General features: G+C 43.3%; 2 protein-coding genes across 2 annotated transcripts; one reads left to right on the top strand and one right to left on the bottom strand.

Moving 5' to 3' along the window:
• Positions 1-234: 234 nt before the first annotated feature.
• Positions 235-1,044, bottom strand: LOC310998080 (gamma-crystallin S-like; the record flags this gene model as incomplete). The annotated part of the gene is made up of 3 exons (XM_083987979.1): positions 235-507; positions 717-959; positions 1,036-1,044. 3 exons carry the CDS (start codon positions 1,042-1,044, stop codon positions 235-237), a joined length of 525 nt encoding a protein of 174 aa, XP_083844105.1.
• A 9,248-nt stretch (positions 1,045-10,292) lies between these two features.
• On the top strand, positions 10,293-25,075 carry LOC310999492 (DNA-binding protein SATB2-like; the record flags this gene model as incomplete). Its single annotated transcript, XM_083989939.1, has 11 exons — positions 10,293-10,530; positions 11,978-12,163; positions 15,215-15,341; positions 15,869-15,992; positions 16,768-16,870; positions 18,198-18,248; positions 18,336-18,871; positions 19,357-19,572; positions 19,832-19,984; positions 21,456-21,647; positions 24,383-25,075. Exons 1-11 carry the CDS (start codon positions 10,329-10,331, stop codon positions 25,073-25,075), a joined length of 2,583 nt encoding a protein of 860 aa, XP_083846065.1. The 5' UTR covers positions 10,293-10,328.
• Between the last annotated feature and the right edge of the window lie 96 nt (positions 25,076-25,171).

Genomic DNA, 25,171 nt, shown 5'->3' on the forward strand with positions numbered 1-25,171 from the left:
AGAATTGCAATCGTAAGATTATCATCGCATGGTATTATAGCATGAGTTTCAGTTATTATACAACCCAAACGTCCACAGTTCAGCAAAATGTTCATTATTATTAGTGATTAAAAGGGCTAAAATAGGCAAAAACACCAGTGCGGTCCTTTCAGAAGAGCCTTTAAGGTTTATTATGGTTGCAGCTGCTTCTTGAAGTCAATCACAGACCAATCAGCAACCAGAAAAAAAACCAGACTACTCAACCAGCTTTCTGAAAGACTGGACAGTGGGGCAGATGGCGCCCCAGTCCACCGACTTGCGGTACTCGCCCTTCTCCAGCAGGTACTGGCGGCCCTTGTAGTTGGGGTGCTCGTAGAAGACCCACCAACCTCCCAGGACCCTGCAGGAGTGGACCTGCCTCCAGTGGAACTTCTCCAGCACAGAGGCACAGTCCTCAGTCACTTCAAACACCTGACCACCGAAGTCTCCTTTACCGTACAGCTGGAGCTTGTAGGGATCTTCACCAGCCTGATACATGATGATGATGCAAAAGGAAGACAGCAGGTAGAGGGGAGAAAAGGGGAACAGAGATAAAATAAGTGTTGGGAGATTTGGTGATCAGCTGAATGAAGGATATTTTGGGGGGACAGGAACCTAGTCTACCATCTAAAACTAAGAAGTTGTATCTTTTAAACTTTGCCCTCTAGAAAATCTAGACTCTGTGTTCGCAGGCTTACAAAGTGGATCATCTTGCAGGAGCTGAGTCTGTCATTGAAGCCAGTCCAGCTCTGGTAGTCCGGGTACTCGCCTCTGGTCAGGACGTACTGGTAACCCGAGAACCTCGGTCTCTCGTAGATCACCCAGGTCCCACTCTCCACACGGGCCGAGTTGCAGCGACTCAGGTAGGAGTGGAAGTCGGTGCAGTCACTGTCACACTCATACCTGCGACCCTGGTAGTTCTTGTCCTCATAGAAGATGATCTGAGGGGCGTTAGGGATGAGCGTCTGATATTAAATCATTCAGAAAGCTCTGCTGTGCTTGAAAACTTCTACTCACCCTGCCCATCTTGGGACTAGCTGTGTCCACTCGTGTGGTTTCCCTTGAATGTGTTCGTTATGTAATACAAATACTACCTGTGTGTGTGCGTGCGTGTGCTCATACGCGTCCCTGTCCTCTTTTATACCTGCTGAACGCTCTGTAAATCAACAACTGCTTTGTCATGAGAATGAGATCCAAAATTTGAGTCAGTGTTTCCGCCGCTGCTCATGTTTTCCAGAAAGAGGCTGTGGGATTAGACAGCATAAAGACCTGCTGTACACACCACACACAAGCACACACACAGTGGCATAAGTGCAAACATGAAGAAACCTCTGTATACATGCCACATTATGGTGGCTGATCCTATTATATATATAAATGTATGCACTGTGAGGATTTAGTTGTATTTAGCTGCAGTCTGTCGGGCGGCCACTAGATGACGCCATTTATTCTTTATTCCACCGGCTGCTGCTTCAACATCCATCATCTTATCTTAACCTGAACTATAGAGTACCTTTGCCTGAACCCCCTGAGTTGGACAATCAAATAGAAAAGGGCTGAATCTGGTTCATCATCAAAAATAAAATAAATATAATGTTGATGTTAATGCAACAGCGACTAGAGCAGAAAGACGCAGTTTGGAGAAGAGTAAACTCCTACAGTAGCCTATATCATTACTTTTGTCCTCCTACCACCATTATCATCATCATGTATCAGTTATACAGTTTACATGTGTGCATACATGCATGTATTATAAACAGCAGTGTACATATTCTAGCTTGGGACACCACTTTCCTGTGATTACAACACGCACCACAGGGGGGCAGCATTTCCACGGTGAAAAGAAACGACAATCTCCTTTTCTCACCGGTTTGATCATAGTGCTATGTGGTGATGAACTTATTTGTTAATTAGAGCTGAAATCAATCAGGAAATAAATTGGCAGCTGTTTTGATAACCAGCCCAATATTCTCGGTCTAGAAATTCTTATCCCTCAAAATTTGGCTTTTTATCTTTACATTATAAATCTTTGTTCAAAACCCAGCATTTGATGATGGTTCCAGGAAACAACAGTGCTGATTTTTCAATCGCTTTCTACTTTTTTCTGACATTTCACAGATGTTCAATCGATTTATCAGACATGAAAACAATCAGAAGCTGCAGCCCGTAGTACACGGCAGTTCAGCTAAATGTCAAACTGTCACACTGCATCTCAAACTATGGAGGAGCATAGACAGACAAATCATTTTATATGTAAAGAAAGAAAAAAAGTACATTTTGGATCCTTTCATGGCAAGAGAAGAGTTGACACTGTGTGTAATGATTGTTAAAACAGCCTTTTCTCACCAGAGTCCACCACCAACAGCACCACAGCACACCACACACCTGTAATCAGATACGCTACACGGTCCACGGTGGTTTGAGACCATGAATGCATCCAGAGCATCAATATTTGCTGTTACAGGTAATAGAAGCTGGCTTGTTTTCACTGGAGCCTTGTGAAAGCTCTCTTTAATTGCAATGCATACCATCACACACACACACATGCACTCACACGCACACACACACCTCATGCTCATGGTGAGTGACTTGTGGTGAGCTGTCAGAGACACTTAAGATGATATAGGGCAGACAAGTGTTGGCAGTGTGTGTGCGCAAAACACACACACACAGGGAGAAACCACAGAGGAGGAGCGACAGGAAGGCAGACAGGCTGAGTAATGATAGGTGACTATTCTTCCATCTAGTATAAATCAAGGAGAGCTGACCACTGCTGGTGAAACACAGGCCTGCAGTTGGGAAAGACACACAAATAAACATATCGATGATGGATGGATAGAAGATATATGATCAACAGAAAGTCAAAGTTGGCATTTTTTAATTTCTTGTGTCTGCTTTAATGAATACAATGAACCTCTGATCATCTATTGACCTCACGTTCAAGTTTAATCTCATAAATCTGGAGGTAATAATCAGCAATTGTGAAGTTTTGAAAAATTCTGATGATATTTTTATCTTTTTTTTTTTATTTTTTCACAGTCGGATTTCAACCTGTGAGAACAAAGAGCTCTTAACTCCTGTCTGCTGCAGCTTTCAGCCCAACAGTCAGCGCCATCAATTGTGTTTACACATTTATCATCTGAACATGTCATGTTGTCACTGTAAACCCAGATTTCTCTACACTTACCCCCAGCATGTGCAGAGCGCCAGGTAAGATAAATTACAGTTTGAAAACACAATAGGAACAAAGACATTATGTCTAAATTGTATTATTTATTCATGCAGAGACATGCAGTGCTACAGCTAACACTGATCAGCCATTATACTATACTCCAACCTGTTACTAGATTTAATGTGGTGGCTGAACTGTGTGTTTTTATTAGTTTTAATTGAAGATGATCAGATCAGATGATGCAGTTCAGTGGAGCTAAACTTATAAAGGTTATTTCTACAAAGCTCTTCAGATGTTAAGTAAATCAACGAGGTCCTTATGACACAAGTTAAGCTCTGTCCCTGTGAGCTGTACCCTGGTCTAACCTTCACTATTAGTACAGGGTGAAAGTGCCAGGGTCAGAGTTAGGGCCATGCTGTCCAAGGAGGAGGAGGAGGAGGAGGAGGAAGGTCCTACAGGGACAGGAAGGTTTTTCTGGAATGTTCAACTCAGGGCAAAAAATTCCCCGAGGCATATTTTAGTCCGTTCAAACCTTTAATTTGACTTTTCTTTTTTCTTTTTTTTCACCACTAGGCGGCAGATAATCAGCTTCACTCAGCTCAGTGTCATGTCCCTTTTTTCTGTAAAGCCATATTCTGATAACATGGATAACTTTGATCATTTCCTCTCTGATCCTAAAGATCTATAATCATGTATCTATTTAACGTTAAGAACTTGTGACACTGTTATCATGATGAGTATTAATCACCTTCTTCTAACCTCACACTCCTTCCACTTCTCCTCCTCTCCCTGTTCTCTGCTATCACAGCATCTGGGAAAAATTAATTATCCTTTCTAAATTTGTGATCACATTATTCATTTAGCTTTCTTGGGAGAAAAAATAAAAAATAGTTCCCTTCTTTTTTAACCACAGCTTCTTCTTAGCTTTTATTAAAAACATTTTATTCTAACTGAAGGTTAATATTAAGGGTTATTGTTTGAGTAAATGACACTATTTTTTTTTTTTTTATGTCTGTCATCTGTCTCTAGGTTTCCCTCCCAAACCCCATCCTCCCTCCCTCCATCCCTCCCTCCCTCCTTCTCCTCCTCCTCCTCCTCCTCCTCCCTCTCTTTCTCTCTACATGTGTCATTTTACTGCTCTTTACTCAGCCGCCAGCAGCAGTCTGTCCTCAGCGCTCCTCGTCTTTGTACCTCCTCGCCCCGGTCTCTCCTCATCTGGCGCGGTCTTACTACGGGAAAGGAAACATTTTGGGGGGAAAAAAATTATCATATTCTCTCAGGCTGGATTCTCTGCTCTTCACCAATGGATGGAGTTTACTCCCCAGCAAGTACAGTGACTTCTTAAAAAGTGAGTGAGCGTTTATTGAAAAGTTCTTCTCCTCCAGGTTCGTGGCGTTTAAACATGGCAAACTGTGGTGAAATGTTGAAATAGACGAGTTAAAATCCGACAGATTACGATGCAAATATGTTGATGAGATTAGATTATCAAGTTTAACAACACTTTTTTTATTTATTTTTTTACTTACCGGTATATTATGTCCAGTTTAGAGCAGTATAAAACTAATTTCAGAGGGAAATGCTCCTCTGGACTTGTTTATCATGTGATAACAACAATCATTTACACACACATGAAATAAAGACTCGTAGAAAATACACTTAATAATTGTGAGAATACATAACAAGTGAGACTTGCATCATTTAAGCTTTACTTCATGTGTAGAGTATTTAAGTTGAGTCAAACATATTAATTTATGTAAGATTTTAATTAGGTTTTCATTCTGTTTTCATTTTAAATTCTTCCTTAGGATCCATATTAGGAATTAATCCCCATAAAGTAGCACTCTCTCTTTCTTCTACTTTAAAGAATGCAAACAAAATGTGTTTGCATGTTTGGTTTTGCCCTCATAAAAATACTTTTAACTCACAAACAATCTGTCACATCCTGTCTTCTTCATGTGTTGGCTCGAGCGGTGAGAAAAAATCTAATTTTCTAATTAGCTTTAAGATTTTGTGGTGGCAATTTACTTCAAAGACTGTACGATAATTCAGGTTTGCGACACTTAAGAAAATAGAAAATGTTACATAACTTTCATATAATGTTGAAAATCATATAAGTGAGGATATTTCTGTTTGGAGATGATTTAGCGTTCAATTGGCTTCAAGTAAAAATGAGTGTTTTTGAGTAACTTGTCCGATGCGTTCAATGCTTCTGGGACTTTCAACGTTCCTGCCGTATCACGTCTTTAAAATAAAAAGCAACGCAGCACATTTGTGATTAATTATAGGAAACCAAACCTACTGAAACTTCTTTTATTGCACTTTTCCCACGTTGCTCCAATAACCTACATCATATACCTGCACTTGGAGAGACTCCTTTAGAGCAGCACACTTCACTGTTGGAGCATTACTCATTTTAATGGCCCTCAGTTGAAGTTGACCCTCTTCACAGACGTGTCATTGGTCAAACACAGCTGCAGCTAATATCATTAATAATGAACAGAGGTGCGTTTGATTTACTGAGCCGTTGACTATTAACAATAGGAGACTGTTTTGTTACTCAATTGGCTTATTTTATCAATGGTGGCTCGTGCACCTGAATCAAACAGGGCTATTATTAGACTAATTTTATTAGCTGCACCTGTGTTTGTCCTGCTGTCACAAGTCAGAGCAGACACTCTGCTGGTAGAGGGGCTAATGTCACTGAGGCAACACTACACAGGGAGTCCCGTTGAAACTGCACAAAAACAAAGTAAGTGAGACGAATTTACAACAACATCCTGAAAAATGTAGTCGACGATGTGCATGTGCAGATAATGAGTAATAATTAATGAGAAATGAAGAGTTTGGATTTATTTAAATGAAAATTGTCGTCAGTAAGATGCATCTCTGTTGAAGCAAGTTGGAAACTAACTACTGTATGAGTCTCATTGAAGATTATGGAATATAATATTATAGGCACTTCAGGAACAACGACAAAGAAAATATAATTATATTATTATGAAGGAAATAAATGAAATGTACATTATCCACAGGTGTTCACTTCACTCCTTGTGGAAAAGAGAGTTTGGACATTTCAAAAAAGTTTTCTGCTTTTCCCCATTTTTAAAAATGTTTTAGAGCAAGTACTGTATGAATTTAAGATTTATATTTGGAGACTACTGTGCTTTACAGTCACATCTTTGTACCTGAAAGCCTGAACAAAACTAAATTTAACTGAAAATATTATCATGGTGAAAACAGAGCTGTCACATTTTGGGAGTGATAGGAGCATTTTGGGGGTTTTGCGGCGGTGATTCGTATGAATTACTTAACCAGGTTTTGTGGCCTTGAGCAAATGTGTAATATAGCCTACTGTGTATTTACTGTACCTGCATGAACCGAGAGTCACAGAATCGATCTAATCTGAACGAAGCAGACACCAGTTGTCTGAGAGAAGAGAGTAGAGGCTGTACCTCCTCTTGTCTGATTGCATACTTGTGGATCGTCTTTGAGTTTCTCCTGTACTTCTGGGCTGCCCTGGAAGCTTCTCAAGGACCTTTCTCAAGGGCACTTGAGTGTGTCATGGAGCTCTACTTTAGTATCCCAGTTAACTTAATTACAGTTAGCCACTAAAATGCAGTTAAAGGCCATTAAAGCACTCTTAAACACCTCAAGAGACGCCCTAAATCAGACCCTGCCTACGTTAATCTGCTGTTGTGCAGCCCGCTGAAGCTCCCTGTGTGTTTCTATGTGATTTGTCAGTGGGAGGGCTACTGACTGTGACCGTACATTTGGCCTCCATGTGTGCTGGTGAAGCGAACAGGAGTCTGTGCTGGGAGTGTGTGGTCTCGGCTGTGCAGCCCCTGAATGTGTTGATTGAAGTGGTGTGTGTGTGTGTCTGTGAGAGAGAGAGAATATGACAGACTCAAGTGTGGCAGTGTCTCATTTCTCCTTTTTCACCTCGTCCTCACCTTTTTTAATCGATATGAAAGTACTTATGATAGTGTAAAACATAGAGATAATACATTCCCTTTTTTTATTTGGATTCCTGAGCTTGTTGGTCAATGAAGCAGAATGACAATAAACTGAAACATAGTGAATCACTTTACTCAGTAAAAGACATATTACTCAAACTAAAAGTAACATTAAAAAAGAAAAGTTCTAGTGAAATTACTAATATCTCATCACAACAACATCCAAGCAATGCAGGACGTGGCTTTTATTGTGAAATAGTGGACTTTTGAGCTGATATGAAACTTTGAAATGTCGAATTTCAGCTTAAATTTGAGTGATTTTTCATTTCCAAAGATGAACTAAGTTGGAGTTACCACCAGTGATATATTGTAATAGCCCCCAGGGCTCCACCTAAATCTTTTTAGGACTTATTATGTTTAATAAGTGGCTACAAACCCTTTGCAGCGTTGCACGTCATTTTCCTTCCAGTCAGTGGTGAGCTGGTCCAGAGATAAACCTCGGAGGTGGAGAAGGTTCCTGAGGGAATAGAAAAAGAGAAAAAAAAACATGCAATGTAACTGTATTTCTTCCTGAAAAGATGCTTTTTCTCATTAATTTTTCATTTTTAGACTAAGATGGAATACATACAGTAAATATCACACATTACGTTCAACAGAAAATTAACCAGCAGACGTTCTGACTCATTTTTTTCAACATTACCGCAGATTGAGTGTCTAGTAGACGTTGGTTTAAGGTGTTAAAAGCTAGAAAGAGTTGACACTGCTGAACCTAAAGCTATTTAAAACCTGATGCATGTGCTGTAGACACGCACATAGGAGGCTCGCTGCTCCGTGACCCATCAGACGCTTCTCATGAACTTCTTCTCAGGCCATGTTCTGGACTGTTAATTTAATATTTCTTTCAAACACCACAACCATTTATTTATTTTTTATGCCTCCTCATTAATGACTTAAATAATGGTCTGGTTAGAGGAGAAAATATGAAGTAGGGAAGAGGGCTGATTATTATCCATCACCCCAAATATTCCAAAAATGTGTTTATTAAAAGCAGACTGAAGTCATATTGAAGGAAAGCGAGAGAGCAGTGTGTATGTTTAGAGAGCTGACATGCAATCTCATCATTACATTCCTGTTGATCAGCTGTTTATGATTTGGTACAGTATGTCAGGATTTGAAAACAATGTTGTTGTGTTCTTGTTTGGTGTGTGTTGACTTGAGTAAACGACCGAGGGAAATAAAGCACTTAGTTGTTTTCCTCCCCGGAGTGAAATTAAGCCCCAGCGGGGGAGACGGGTCTCTCAGGGAAGAGGGAAACGCTTCAGAGCTTTTGCGGTTTCTGCCGGACTGGAGAACGCACAGCGATGATTAAATCTCTTTTATGATAATAGATTGATGGGTAAATTAGCAAAGACAGTGTGGGATGGACAGCTGCACCCATGGGGGGTGTGGGGGGGCAATCAACAGCAGCAGCAGCATCCCCACGGTGGTCATTGAGAAATAAAACTGCCATTTAATCTGTGCTATAGGACGTCATAGCAGGGGAGTCTGAGAGTTCACAGTCGCTGATTTCCACCATCTTTGTTAGTTACAGGAACCAGGAAATCCTAATTTGGACACAGGGGAGGGGGGGTGAAGAGGCCTTGGTGGGACAAATTGGACAATAAGAGGATGATGTGGCATCAGAAAAATTATGAGACTTGGGATAATAGAGGAGAAAAGAAAACTTCTACTACAGCTGTGTGCAAACAGTGAGAGGTGCAAGAAGATGATGAAGAAGAAGTGGCTCCTGATGAGCTGTGGACCTTAGTGCTGGAGATGAGGGAGGATTGCAGCGATCCGCTAGAGTCATGTGGGATGAACGGTGGAGACCAAGAAGGACCTTATGTTTATTAAATGACAGATTTTACATGGAACCAGTTTTAAATCTGAGTTTAAGGAACAGTTTACAAAGTTGTTGCTGCTGCTCGCTGCTTTAACCCTGTGGTAGATCACTCCTCTATGTCAATCGAGCATGGAGAGCAACTTCAACATTCAGCTTCCCTTGTGTAAAGCCAGGCTTCTGCAGTGAAGCGGGGTACAAGGCCTCGCTGCGCCTCTTACTGCGACATTTTATTATTTTTTTTGTTTGTGTTGGACGGGCTTTTTTATCATCAGTAATTAATTTTGCATGTGTGTTTTATTGTAATCATGTGTCGCTTTTGGGCTCAGACTCGTGTGTTGCTGCCGGATTTACAGTCATACCACTGGAAACCACACAGAGGAACACAGGGGAAAAAACACAAAGCCAAGGGAGCAGACAGTGGATACATACACAACGCTGAGGATTTGGGGCATAATCTGAATGTAGGCCTATATATACATTTTTTTTAAAGCTTTGCAAACTGTTGAATGTAAAGGACACAACAGTGCAGCAATGCACATAAGCCTTTAAATGCTTTTAAATAGTTGAAAACGTGATGTTTCATATGCTCGTGTGTATGAAGATAAGAGATAACACAACTCAAAGGTTTGTTGAGATGAAAAACACCTTGATAAAAGAGCTGTGTGACATTTTAGGAGATAAGTACGGAGGCCCGGAGAGCTCAGTGCAATGCAACTTAAGGAAACACATGTAAATTCATACAAAAGTGCTGCAAATTCACCATCAGTTCAGGATCATCTTGCAAAGTGTAACACTGTCCTTCATTTCCTGTCATGTGACTGTATATAAATATATATACTGGATAATATATACAGTATAATAACAGTCATTGAAAGCTTCACTCTTTATTCACCTTCACGTCTGTCATTAGAAGTGTTGTGCACTTCTGTGTCTAAACAAAGCATAATGAACTTGTCTGTATTTAGTCTGTGACTGAACGCCACTTGTCGACCTGTGATTGGTCCCAGATGGCTCTGATTGTCTGTCTGTTGTGGTCGTCCCGGTCTCTCTTGTATGTACATAACAGAGAAATATGTTCGTTGTGTTGGTCGGGGGTGGGGGTGGGGGTGGGGGTGGGGGTGGGGGGGGGGGGGGGGGGGGGGCAAAGCATCAGTTGTTGATGGAACAATCTGCAGCAACAACAACCGTCTATAAAGTGTAAAGAAACTAGAAGGAGATGGTTTTACTGCACTAAAGCATCCTCTTCTGTCTCCTCCCAGCTTCTCACACCGTGCTGGGTGCTCTTCCTGCAGCGCTCGGTGGGATGGAGCAGCGTGGAGGCGCAGGAGGAGGAGGTGGGGGGGCCGAGAACCCCGGCCCTCAGGACAGGGCCAGTCCAGAGGAGAGAGGGGAGAGCCCGACCTCCAGCTGCCCCCCGCCGTGCAAGCTGAGCCGCCTGGATGTCAACGGCAGCCCGGCAAACCCACAAACCCGGCAGAACGGCACACAGCTGAGACCTCTGGGGGGTGAGACATTAAAAACAATTAAAGTGAAGCCGCTGAATCCCAGAATTCGTCCGACATTAGACATGCAGTTGTAATTTGTTGGACGCAGACAGCACTTTATTGCACCCACGTAATTTCCATGCAGTTTCAGAGACATAAACACACAAATTATCTGATTAATGCATGAAAAACACATAAAAAACAATACAGCATACCCGCTTAAAGTTATTTGGCATCATGAAAAAAAAAGTGCTTAAGCTCACAAAAATGCACATACAGTGTCTGAGAGAGAACAGGTGACTAAAACAAACATTACCTCACATCGTAAAATGAACAGATTCCACATGAAAATATATTTGCTTATTAATATTTAAAGAGTTGTCGAAAGAGTTGGGGTGTTAACCTTTGCCTTTCAAAATAAAACTCCCACTAACCAACAAGAATTGACTGTATTGAACACAGTGTGGCAACTGTGTCATTGTATTTTCTCATATGACCTTTATTACTGTATGTGTTGGGACGGATAAGCTTCACTTCTCCCCGTGCGTTGTCCTGTCATGTCACGTCATGTTAGTGTAAAGACCCATGTCACTCATGTCTATGGATGCTACAGTACAGTCCTAGCACTGCATCACAGTCTAACACACATTCTGCATGGCTATTTTCATGCACACTCTAACATACCTAACATAGGCAACAATCATGCACAGATGCTCATTATTCTTTCATGCATTTGAAAACATCATCATGCATCATCACACAAACATTGGAACACACACACACATACACACACACACACACACGCTCCCTCCACCCTTCCACTGAGTGGCTGGCTTATTGGCTGATCTGGGGCCTGATGCTGCTGTGGTTTGGCTCCGGCTGATCTGTCACTGCCCTGTCAGGAGGAGGATTGATAACTTGTTAATTATCTGTTCCTGTGGGACGCAGCAGTGGACTGGGCGGGCCGGGGGAGGGGGGTGAACGGTTCCAGGTTTGGAGGAGCTCTCTGCACTGGCCCAATAACAAGTCTAGACCAACGTCTTGTTTCGGAACCAGCTCCACCGCTGGAGTTCTGGCAGCGCCGCCGCCACCGAGTGCGCGCTCCATGATATAGATATTATACCCAGAGCGGGTTGTGGGTTTTAATATGTGGTGCAAACACAAACACACTTGAACAAATCTCACACTGACTTGTATTCACACTGGCAGCTGCCCAGTTTAACCAGTCTTCCACTGAGACCACCGAGGAGCGACACCAACACACTGCAGCGCTGGGAATGTTGGTGTTGGTGTCCGGCCACAGTTTCTGTAGGAATCCCTCTGACGTAGTAGAGGTTATAAATTCTGCTCCGCCAGATCTGTGTCCATTCGGTAAATCTGAAAAAGATGTTTTTGAATTTTGAGTTTTTATTGTTCCCACCCATCAAACCCAGGATCTGGATCTCCTCCTCTGTCTTCTCTCTGCCAGGTCTGATGATCCCGGTTTACTGCGTGGTGGAGCATGTGGACGGGGGCGTGGCCGGGGACTGCGAGGGGCGCAGCGACCGTCACGCCGAGTTTGTGTTGGTGCGTAAGGACGTCCTCTTCACACAGCTGGTGGAGACGGCACTGGTCGCTCTCGGGTACTCACACACCTCTGCTGCACAGGCACGTGGTAAGTAGTTGTGTGCGTGTGTGTGTGTGTGGGTGGGTGGCAGATATGAAGATATTACTTACACTTAATCTTAAATATATCATATAAATACAGCATCATATTGAAGTACATGCCTGAAAATCCAAATATGATGTTAATAAGATGTTTATTATAATAGTAACGACAATAATGTATAGATAAATTAATAAAAATCAGACAGATAGGACAGTTAATGCAAAGAGGAGCACCCCCCCAAAAAAATCTGACATTTTTAAATAAATAAAACAAATAAATGTTTTAAGAAGATACCTGATTCTGACAAATATGATAATAAAATCTTTTCAAAATAATTTTAAAAAGCTGAATCTGAAGAAGCTCTGATCAGAAATCAATAACGTGAATGCAGATTAAATGGAGGTCTGATAAATTCAGAATATACAAGTTTTAATGGGTCTCTGTAATTTAGAGAGAGCCATGTTTTCTTGATTGACACTCACTTTCATCTTCCTCCTCAGCTCCTCCCTCCTCCTTCTCAGATTTGTATAATTTGTATTTTCTGGCACAAAGATGAAGCAGTAAATGTAAATCTGAGTTTCACTATCATCACGTCCATGTTTTCATGGTCATAGTCTCATGAGAGAGTTTGTTGACTAAAAATTCATCATCAGCCTCTGTGTCTTTTACATCATATCTGGGAAACGCGGTTTCCTAACTTTTCCATTATTACACGATAATGGGAAACATGTCATGTTTCAGTCTTTCGTACCCAGTTGTTTGGTAATTCATGAGTAATTAATTATTTCCAGCAGCTGAATAGAGCATAACTGGTTTCCAGATGGGTGGGGTTTCCACATGGGTAAAAAATGAGCGCTGAAATGTTTGGGCGATCACGGGGAAGCTATTTACCGAGACGGTATTTTAAAGATAAATCTGTCTGCTTCCTGGTTTATCTCCTGATTGACTCCGCCCACCTGACAGTATCAAGGTAAAAAATAAAAAATAAAATAAAAGTGTGTATCAGTGCATCTTAGACCAGCATCGCAAACTTCTTTTCTCATCATTTAGAGATCAAAACAAGAGGGCAGACGACATCAGCCAGCCGTGAAACAGCAGCCTACACACACACACACACACACACATAGAGAAAGTAGGGCAGTTTGACATTCCTGGTGAGTCCCTATAAACACAGGGCACTGTAACCAAGTGGCCGACGCCCTGCGACCCCCCTCGCCTCTCCCAAATAGCTAGGTTTTGTTCGGAGGAATAAGCCTTTTCTTTTCAAATAAATAATTTTTGGCTGGAGTCGTGCATTTTTTCCCCCCGTGTGGTCACGACCAAAATTATACAGAGTCTCTGCTATTTTCTTCTGCAATTCAATTGCGTCTTGCATAACTTTGGTTGGACGAGTATTTTTAAGCTCTTAACTGGCACAAGGTTTTCGTCTTCTTCTTCTTCTTCTTCTTCTTCTTCTTCTTCTTCTTCTTCTTCTTCTTCTTCTTCTTCTTCTTCTTCTTTTTTTAATTAACTGGCACATTATGGTTAATTAAAAAGAGGCTATTTCTTATTTGCAGTATATGGTTTATGTCCTGGGTTAAACGTGGGCTTAGGTGAATTGCAGAGCAGAAAAAATATAACAAAATGTAATTGAAGACCCTGAAAACCACCAGTGGAAACAAACCAGGTCTTATTTAAAGAAACATTCTGCATTTCAGAGAATTTACCCTTTAACCAAATAATTATAAACATTTTCAACTACACTCCCCCTGTTTTACAGCAGCCTATGCCACATTTAAACCCCCAAATGTCTCCGGACAGTTGCTGGAAAAAAAAAAGTTCTCGACACAGTTCACAACAAAGGTTCATTAATAATTTCACTCAGTGCTCATGTCTGTGATTTTGAAACATTTGTAAGCTGTTTTATTCATGCTCTGGGCAAAGTCTCTTAGAGATTGTGAATTTAAAAATATCTATATAATATATATTTGAGCAGCCTGATAATCAGGCTGCGTTTTTATTTCATTTCACCTCATTATTCAGTAATGACAGAGTTTTCACAACAACCTGTAGTGTTTTCATAGCACTTCTTCTAATACAGTTTCTCTGGCGCTCGTGTATCTGTGTATTATTCAGTGAAAAATGAAAAGTGTGGGCACAGATTTAAAAGATCTGAAGCCAGATTTAATATTGACTGTCAATATTTGTCCGTCGGCACTGTGTGACCCTGTGCTGAGCTTTATTAAATCAAAAAATATCAACTTCCACCGTCGTCACAACTGTTTGTTTCTGTTTACTCTATTTATTTTATTTCGGGAAGTTTCAAATGTTTGTTTCTAAAAAAAAATCATATCAGTTACCAGCTCATGAAATGTCAAAATGTGAACAATCATCTGTAAAGCGAAGGCAGCTGTAGGACACACAGTAATTGGCAGTTACGGGGAGAATCTCCTGCTGTCGGACAGGAGAATAATGACCTCAGTGTTTATTTGGCGCATCAACATCAAGACGCCGCTCTCGTTCACAGGCTGCTCTGCTCTTTAATGTTGAGCTGATTTTACATTTCTCCTCTGATTAATCAGCTGTAAAGTCCAAAGAGAACGGCCTTTGTTCTTTTGCCCCTATCACCACCATCCTCGTGCGATGAAGACACACACACACACACACACACATGATTGAGACTGGCGGGCCAAGGCCGGGCCGGGTCTGTGTTTGATTTAGCAGGTCCTAACGCGATTAGGCCTGTTTAGATTTGCACTTCCAGTCATGGATGCAGCGAGGCCAGGGGAATGTTCACCCCAGGATCCACGCTCCGAGAGGAGGGAGGTTGAACAGACGCGTCGAGCAGCACGAGCAGGTTGGATTTACATCGATAAGAGATGGAGACTTAGAGTGTAGCAGCCAGTATAAATCAGACTAACACACCCTCGGCCAACACACACAGATGCTCAGACAGGGTAACACTTAAACACACAACCACTCACTCTGACCCTGCATGGTGGAAAACGACTCTGAAAGTGTCTGTAGGGTGAGAATATGTGAAATCAGTGTGTGTTTTGTTGTGTGTGTGTTCTCCAGGCATCATCAAAGTGGGTCGGTGGAAGCCAATGCCCATCCACTACCTGACGGACGCACCGGAGGCAACGGTGGCCGACATGCTGCTGGACGTTTACCACATGGTCACACTGCGCATCCTGCTGCACAGGTCAGTGTCTATAATATATAATACAGTGGCATGCAAAGGTTCAAAAGGTCCTTTAATGTGGAAGGTTAAATAATCGCCAAAAGGCAGAAAGTGACTTTAACTAACATTTTTATTTTCATCTTTTACATTTTCAAAATGACAGAAAAGGAAGTTAGTACAACATGTAAATAGTAAATATCTTCTCTGATACCTTTGTCAAAGTTATCTGAGAGCTCAAGTCTCCTGGGTTTTCACTCTGAAATTGTAGAAAACAAAAATAATACACTGTACTGATCCTGCTTAAAATATTGCAAAAATAGTGTTTCATGTTTAACTTTATGCCTTTTGGAGATCATTTCATCTTCCACTTGTTTAACTGTTCACATTAACATACATTTTGACCAGGGGTGCCCAAGCTTTTGCGTGCCATTGTATATACCGGTGTGTATATATATTTATATAAAAAATAACTCAATTCATGCATTATATGTTTGCTTCAATGCATTATAATGATTTTTTTGTGTGTGTGTGTGTGTGATAAAATGCAGCTTTGCCCGGCTGGAGGAGCTGCCATCAGACCAGTGGACCCACGCCACGGTGAGGAACGCCCTCAAAGAGCTGCTCAGAGAGACCAACCAGAGCGCCCTGGCCAAGGAGTGTCCTTTGTCCCAGGTACCTGCTCAACACACTTTTCACTTTTAATCTAAATAATCTGCTGATTTCTTTATGACATCAGAGCTACAGATGCAGATATCAGCTAAATTTAAATGAGTTTGATTTTTAATTCAACATTTTACAACATATTTGACTCCAAAAATGGCCAAAAATCGCCTAATTCATTAACTACTTTCATGCAAGTAGCAAATAACGTGTGATTGTTTTGAGTTCTGTCTCTAAGTTGTTAGCAGGGTTGGATTCTGCCTCACACACACAGATAGCTGAAACGCTGCTACAAAATTTCTATAAACACATGTGGTCTGATGATCACTTCACCACACCTCGCTCACACACACACACACACACACACACACACAAATATTGATACCATCCCATGGGAAAGGATGCAAATACGCACACCTCAATTATCCTGCTCACACACACCCTGCAGTCATTAGAGCCCAGAGTGTGTCATTTCAACTTGTGATTTATACACAGGACTTAGTCATGATGTAATTAGTGATTAGGGGAAGCGTGTGGGTGGTGTGTGTGTGTGTGTGTGTGTGTGTGTATGTGTGTGTGCGTTTTCAGTCTGACTCATGTGAGTCTAAGTCCTCAGTGTTTCCCATGTGGAGCTTTGACTCCCCGCTGTGGATCTGCTGCTCTGAGGAGCTGACCACTCACCAGCCACTCCCCACGTTCAAGAGTTTGTTTGAAAGATTGCTTTTGAGAATAAACTTTTTAAATTGATAATTCAGATGTTTTCTCTCTCTATCTCTCTCTGTGTCAGAGTATGATCTCGGCAATAGTCAACGGCTCCTACTACGCCAACGTCTCCACATCGAAATGCCAAGAGTTTGGACGCTGGTTCAAGAGGTACAAACGTATCAAAGGTAACTCACATGTCTCACTCTCTCCCATCCATCTACAATATGTGTTGTGATGACAGAGCCGTGTTTGTCTGGATGGTTGTGTAACAGACACTCAGGTCGGTCGCTCTCTGCCTACACAGATCCATCCAGGAAACCAGCGTGTAGCGACTAATCAGACCGAACTGTAGCACATTAGCTGCTCCTAATATTTACCTCTTATTATAGTCAATCGAACTCCGAGACGAGTGACCAAGTGAGACGACAAATCAGGGATGATTTTTACAGCACACGCAAACAAACACAATATCCACAATAATCTGACTCCGTGTGTGTGTGCGCTTGTGAACGCACCTCACTCTGCCTTGTTAAAAAGTTTACGGCCTCTGTGACCGAACCCTCCTCCTGCTCTCGACCCATCAACCGTTCTGCTGTTTACTCTTTATTCGCCTCCCGCCGCGTCGAGAGCTCATGAAGGCGGAGACTGTCACCGCTCCTTTTTCAAAAGCAACGCTTAATGCAGCTCACCTGCCTGGCTGTCTTTTGTTTTTCCTGATGCGGCCGCTCCGATCGTGATCCTTCCTAATGAAGTCTTTCCATTCTTCTGTCCACCCCCCTGTACGTGTACGAGCATGTGTCAGCCTGCATGTGTCTAATCTGCAGCATGAGACGTCTGTCAGTGACAGCTCTCAGTAGGAAGGAACTGTCACACATGGTTCACATTAATGTCACCCTTAATACACATGACAAAACTAAAGGCTCTTAACTCCTAATGGAAAACAGCAGCAGCCACCCCCAACACACACACACACACACACACACACACACACACACACACACACACACACACACACACACATTGCACCAAAACCAGGAATAAGAGCTCCTCTTTCACTTACTCCACACACACACACAGAGAAGGTAAAAACCTGAAGCCCTGCCAAGCCTCACTCCAGCTTTTATTCCCTTAATAAACGAAAATGTGACTCTCAACCAAACCCAGTAGAAGCGTAATGAGAAGCAGATTTATGTGGAGAGGAGCAGAGAGGCCGTTCAGATCCAGGAGAGAAGGCCGAGCCCCGAACGCAGAGATAAAGAGGAAACATTCTTCACTTATTTGATAATCTTGTGTCTCGAGAACCTGGAGCCAGTGAGTGATACAGACGTTTGTGGTGATGATGAGATCATCCTACGATACGCCGCTGCACCGACCTGTCACTCTCTGAACAGAAAAAGATTTTTTAAAGGTTTTTCAGATGCTGTATGATGTGAAAAAGCATCTAAATATCACCTGGATGTGTCAGACATAATGAAAGTTTGTGGAACTGATATTGTGATATTTCCCCATCAGGTGAATACATGGACAAGATGTGGTCGGCGCAGGAGAAATCAGATATAAAAGGTAGATTTGTCTCTTTTTGTGTGGCCATGTTGTGGGTTGGAAGGGACATTTTTAGTAACATAAATGTGTGTTTGTGTGTTGATGCAGTGGAGAGAGATCTGGACCTGAGCATCATCAGCCAGCGTCCTCCCTCTCTCTTACCTTCCCCCACGCATTTGGGCGCCATCGGTGGCTCTGGAGCCCTTCCCATCAAGAGCGGCCTGGGGGACGGCCAGCCCCCCGCCCAGCCTCACTGCCTGTCCCACCCCAGCAGCCAGCAGCACCACCCCAGCCCCCCCCTGCGCCCCCAGGCCCCACCTCTCCTGGGCCACGGCGGCCTCCTGCCCCCTCAGCTCTCCCCTCAGCTGGTCCGCCAGCAGCTCGCCATGGCCCACCTCATCAACCAGCAGCTGGCCGTCAGCCGCCTGTTCGCCCACCAGCACCCGCAGGGAGTCAACCAGCAGTTCCTCAACCACCCGCCCATCGCCAGGACCTGCAAGGGCCCCGGCGGCGCCATGGAGTCCGGCCTCAACTGCTCGGGGGCCGAAGTGTCCTCTGATATCTACCAGCAGGTCAGGAACGAGCTGAAGAGGGCCAGCGTGTCCCAGGCCGTGTTTGCCCGCGTGGCTTTTAACCGCACACAGGTAAACTGGAGCTGTTCGGCTGAGATGATGTAATGAAGCTCAGGCATTCGAGCGTTAGAGTCGCCAGTGACCCGTTTTTAGGTTTTTAATGCATAAAAGTACCACATCAATTTGTTTATTGCGTCAAGGCTTTTTGACTTTGTCAGGAACCTCTATTTTTTTTCACAAAATTATAAAATGCTCTGGTTAAAATTATGACATTTCTGGTGTTAGGGTCGATTTTAACCCGGTTATAAGGATAAGAACAATAAGAGAAGAGTTAAAACCGAAATAAATCATAAGTGCAAAACCAACCTTTTCATGGATAAGGAAGTCTAACAACGTAACCAAGAGATGAGAACAAATGCAATGATAAATAATTGTTTTAATGTGTTTTACAGCTGATTTGAGACTCAGGTCAAAACCGACCCTAACACAAGAGATGGCAGCAGAAAGCTGACACAAGACAAAGGTTAAAGTGTAGGTGTGTGTGTGTGTGTGTGCAGGGCTTGCTGTCAGAGATCCTTCGTAAGGAGGAGGACCCCCGCTCAGCCTCCCAGTCGCTGCTGGTCAACCTGAAGGCCATGCAGAACTTCCTCAACCTGCCGGAGGGCGAGCGAGATCGCATCTACCAGGAGGAGAGAGAGAGGAGCACCAACACCAACCACACCCACCCCACCACCAACCACATCCCCAACGCCAGCGTACACAGACACACACAGGTAAACACACACACACCTAAAATCACACTCTGCATCTTTTTGCATCAATGTTGCATCTTGTTTTTGCAGTGGACATGAATAAATAAAGACGTATTGTCACAAAGTCGATAAATAAAACATTATAGCAGAGATTTCTTAAAAATAAATTGGACATTAGTGAATTTTAATGAATAAACTGTGGATTTATACAACATTTTATTTTTATATGTAACCAAAAAAAGCCTCACTGAGATATTTAAAACAAGTATTTCACTCTCAGATTAAGTGCAGCACGCCGGGGGCAGAGGCGCCGCTGAAGCTCAACTCGTTGGCCAACATCACGTCGGTGATCTACGAGGAGATCCAGCAGGAGATGAAGAGAGCGAAGGTCTCCCAGGCGCTGTTCGCCAAGGTGGCTGCTAATAAAAGTCAGGTCAGCTGTTTGTATTAAAGCTCCATCACTACTTGTTGAGATGAGATGGGAAAACAACTTAATATAAGGCAAAAAAAAAAAAAAAAAACCTTTGTTGACATGTGTTTGGTTTTTTTTAAGTTGACATACATAAACATCCTGTTATACATCCTCGTCCACGCTGAGTTCATGATGTTTGAAAGCGCTGATGAGGGTGTAGCGGGGAGGTGTGTGGCTGCGTGTGTGGGCGTGTGGAGGATCTGATTACCCGCTGTGGCATACCATCATGTCTCCATCCTCGGGTAAACAATGCGGGTGATCGAGGGCGAGATCAAAGCCCAGTCTGCACTGGAGGGAGAGGGAGAGAGGGGGAAGGGGAAGATGATAGTTTAAAAGTTCATATACCACAAACTTAATACAGTACAACTAAAGAATCGCAAAAGATGGAGAGAAGGAGTGTATTGACGTATGAAATGATAAAAGCATAAATGGAGCGAGGGACGAGGGGAGGAACAGAAGGATGCAAGAAGGAGGCAGACAAGAAGATGGTGGGATGATCACATTATTACCATTAATTTCCAGGCTGAAGGCTGCGCATAAACAACAGCTGGTGGCAGATCCTGGGTCAGCCTAGCAGATATAATCCAATCTTCATACACACACATACACACACACTTGCAGACACTCGCTGCTCCTCTCAGACATCAGTGATGGAAACAGTCGGGCTCATGTGTGACACTCTGCTCCAAACATACACAGGACAAATAAATAATCACTTGCAGTTGTTAACATGGAGTCAAATTGAAAACAAACATGTCGCCATATAATGTATCAAAAAATTACCACAAGGCCGAAAACACAGTCATTTTTTTTTAGGACCGAGGTTCCAACAGTCTGCAGTTTGCAGATTGTATTTCAAAATAAAAGACATAACAAACTTTTTTGACTGACTGTTTGTCAAACTGCTCGGGTTTTTTGTCTTGTTTCGTGATTTTTATTGTGGCGTTCACAGAGTCCAGATGGTCTTTGGAGACATAAAAACTACTGCTGTGGTGGTGGTGGAGCTTTTTTTAAGACCATAATTCAGGTTATAACTTCACCCATGTAATATTACATCTTCAAAACAAAGAACTTTGTCTTCTTTCCCATAAAATCTGCTGCAAAAAACATCCCCTTTACAATTGAAGTTATAATCATCCATTCAGAAGAAATGAGTGTTTTACTATAAAAAAAGTGGAGCCACTAATCATCATGTAGTGAGTAGCCAATCATGAAATAGACTTTGTCCCCAGTTTCTCCTAAATCACAGAACAATCAAAGCCTCCTCTCTTCAGGGAGATCATTAAATACTGTTTTTATAGTTCCTAACTGTACTTGAACACACACACATGGATCCCTCCACCAAATTTTCTACTTCTGTCATCGTTTTGTACGAGACAATTTCTCTTGGTGCCACTCATGCTGAACCCGTCTCCGTCCCGCTGTGCTGCAGGGCTGGCTGTGTGAGCTGCTCAGGTGGAAGGAGAGTCCGAGCCCCGACAACCGCACGCTGTGGGAGAACCTGTGCACCATCCGCAGGTTCCTGGCGCTACCGCAGGCCGACCGAGACCAGATCTACGAGGACGAGTCCAGGCAGCAGCACAGCGAGAGGCTCCACACCGTCCTCCACATCCCGGACCAGCAGGTACCATCCACCACTGTACACTTTAAAGGGATAGTTCAACATTTTGGCAAATTGGCCCATTGCCATAACTCTTATAGTCATAGCAGAGTTGTTTTCGAGTTAAATTCATGCAAAAACGCTGATGTGCGTTCCTGTCAGGGGCAGTTTTTCAGAAAGCAGTCTCTGCATTTACCTCTAAAACAACACTGTCTCGTAACGTTCTGTTATTATCTCATAGCGTGGTGAATGTGCAGGTCACAATTTGTCCACCAGAGTGTTTTGGAGTTGTTGGATTGTGTATTTGATGAGTTTGATGAGGGAAACCAAGAAATCCCACGAGCCTCTGTAGCGTAGCTCTGAGCAGCTCACAGCTCTGCTCCACCGTTCTAAAAATAGCTTGCACTGACAATTAAAGGTAATGAACCTACTGCTAAAACTATAGGGATTATGGCAATGGGCCAATTTGCCAAAATGTTGAACTAACCCTTTAAACCTTTGACCTTCTATCAAGTACTTTGAATACTTTTTGTCCACACATGCGGGGGAAAAAAACAATCACATCCAACTCCCACACTATCAGTCATGTTTGAACCTGTCAGTGTCCTAACGATGCAACATTAGATAAAGATGAACCAGAGGACTCATCACTAGAGGCCATGATGGTCTTGTGCATAGAGGATACTCTAAATATTGTTTTTTTTTTTATCATGGATCATCATCTAGTTTCACTTTTAGCCGTGTTTATTTTGAAGATTAAAACTAAAGTCTGTGTGAAAACCCATTTTTTAAAGATACACAGTCACAGTGCTGCCATGTACAAACAGAAAAGAACACAAATCAGTGTTTTTTATGAGTGAGAAACCAGCGTGCGATCTGCGTGGTGTTCAGAAAAGTTTCCTCCATCTCCCTGTGTGTGTGATCCCACCACCTGCTCCTCTTTGCAGCCTTTTTCTTTGTCTTGTTTGTGCCCCATAAGTCATTGAAAATAGAAGTGGTAAATGACCAGCCCACACATTTCCTGCTAAACACTCCTCCATCCCACCCTCTCCCCAAAACCAAAATGCTCTCCCGTCTGGCCCTAAACCTCAATATTATTCAGAACATAGCCTGTAATTATTGACGCAGAGAAAAAGGAATTGCCATTATCTTTATTTAGGTCCTTTCATTTTGATGGACCACAGATTTATGGTGTTGGATTCCTGTGTTTGGGTGTGCAGGCCACCCCGCCCTGTTAATAAGCTCTAGTAGTGTGGCTGTTTGTGTGATGAATTTGGGAGTTTTTGCATGTTGGCGGCTGATGGAAGCCGGTCATTCACACTTCCGCTTGTACTACATTTCCTTGTAATGACTGTGCAGAGAGGGGGGCAGTGGCGAAGGAGCCGAGCAATTCGCTTGTTGCTGCGGTGATAAAGCGTTTGTGGTTTTTATCACACATGAGTGATGGTTATTATAGTTTCTCTACATCCACTTGTTACGTTTTGAAGCCTTTGATGTGCTGCTTCTAACACGAGGCCGAGGCACAGCTAAATCTGCAACATTTCTTTCTATGTTATTATCTGTGCATTTCATAAAGCTGCAGAAGGTCGTGACCTTTACAAACAGGCCTGTGAAGGACCAGTAAATGACTGTTAATTACAATAATCTGACCACCGTGAACTCATGTTGCTACCTTCATTGCCACCTTGGCTCTGGACATTTGTGCAGAACAGCAATTTAGATGCTGTGTAAGATGTGAAAGTAAGGGTTAGACGAATTGCAATTGAATTGTGAAATGAACAATGAACACCAGGGTTTTCTTGGAAACTGAAGTGGAAGGTGTGAGTTGAGGCAGCAGGACAGGAAACAACATAGTCGACCAATAACATCTTACATAAAGCTGTAACCTTAAAGGGATACTTCACACAAAATCGATAATTCACCAATTTTCTACTCGCCTTCATGCCAAGAAAAGGTTAGGAGAACTTTCAGAGTTATCAAAACTCTTTAGGAGTTCCAGGGGGGGGGCCGGCTGGCAACGGATTTTCATATAATGGCGACAGATAGAGCTCACTTTTGAATCGTCTAAAACAAACACTATGAAACATCCAGATACCTCCATACTGCTCGTCTGTACTGACCCAAGTGTCCTGAAGCCGCAGCATGAAAAAGTTGTTCGGAAAAAATTAATTTGATCTCTGTTTTTAGCTTTGTTGTAGTAGTAGCTCCCAGTTCCGTGTTTACATCATGCATCCAATGGTTTACAATGACGAATGAACATCTCGCAGCAAATCTCCCACATGTGCACAAACATCAACAGAGCCACTGGGAGCTACTGCTACAACAAGGCTAAAAACAGAGATCAAATTAATGTTTCATGCGGCTTCAGGACACTTGGGTCAGTACGGACGAGCAGTATGGACGTATCTGGATGTTTCTTTCATACAGTAGTGTGTGTTTTGGACGATTCAAAAGTGAACTCTATCCGCCGCCATTGTATGTAAATCCGTTGCCAGCCGGACCCCCCTGGAACTCCAAAAGCGTTTTAATAACTCTGAAAGTTCTCCTAACCCTTCCTTGGCATGACGGTGAGTAGATGATTGGTGAATTATTGATTTTGGGTGACGTATCCCTTTAATTGCTGCATCACAGGGTGGAGAGAACATAATTAGATGCAGATGAAAAAGCTCCAGAAGAATGTAGCACGTTGTCCTTTTTTGCTGAATTATATTTTTACCCTTTTTGTAAACGGTCTCATCCTGATGTTTCTTTTGCAACAGGTGCTCCACAGACAGCCCCTCCCACCCCTGACGTCCCCGTCCCCGATCCATGAAGACCCACAGCCGGTCCCTCTGCTGGTGCTGCACAGCTCAGACGACGGGTCCCAGCGTGGACTGAGCCCCGGCCTCGGTGGAGGAGGAGGAGGAGGAGCAGGAGGTGGAGGAGGTGGACCGAAGAAAGCCCGTTCACGGACGCGGATCTCCCTGGAGGCCCTGGGGATCCTGCAGAGCTTCATCGGCGACGTGGGGCTCTACCCGGACCAGGAGGCCATCCACACCCTGTCGGCTCAGCTGGACCTGCCCAAACACACCATCGTCAAGTTCTTCCAGAACCAGCGCTACAACGTCAAGCACCACAACCAGACCAGAGACTCCATCCCCGAGGAGGACGACAGGGAGAGCCCGAGTCCCAGCGAGGGAGGCGTCGGCACGGGGGGGAGGCATGGCGAGGAGGAGGAGGAGGAGGAGGAGAGGAGGTTCTGCGCCTCCGAGGAGTCGAGCGAGGACGGGAGAGGATCAGTGGAGGCGTTCAGAACAGAGGGAGGAGGAGACAAAGGAGGAGAGGAGAGAGATGTGGACATGGAGGTGGAGAAGGAAGAAGTGGATGATGGGAAAGCTTCAGGGCCGGCGACGTCCTCTCTGTCCCCCTACAGCAGCGTGGACAGCCCCCACTCTGCAGAGCAGCAGAGATAACAGACAGGAGGCAGACAGCACCAACAAACTGTGAAAACCACACACAGACAACCTGTGAATACACACACACACACACATTGATCACCCGAACCAGAG

Source organism: Trachurus trachurus (assembly GCF_905171665.1).
Source record: "Trachurus trachurus genome assembly, chromosome: 2".
Taxonomy (NCBI): domain Eukaryota; kingdom Metazoa; phylum Chordata; class Actinopteri; order Carangiformes; family Carangidae; genus Trachurus; species Trachurus trachurus.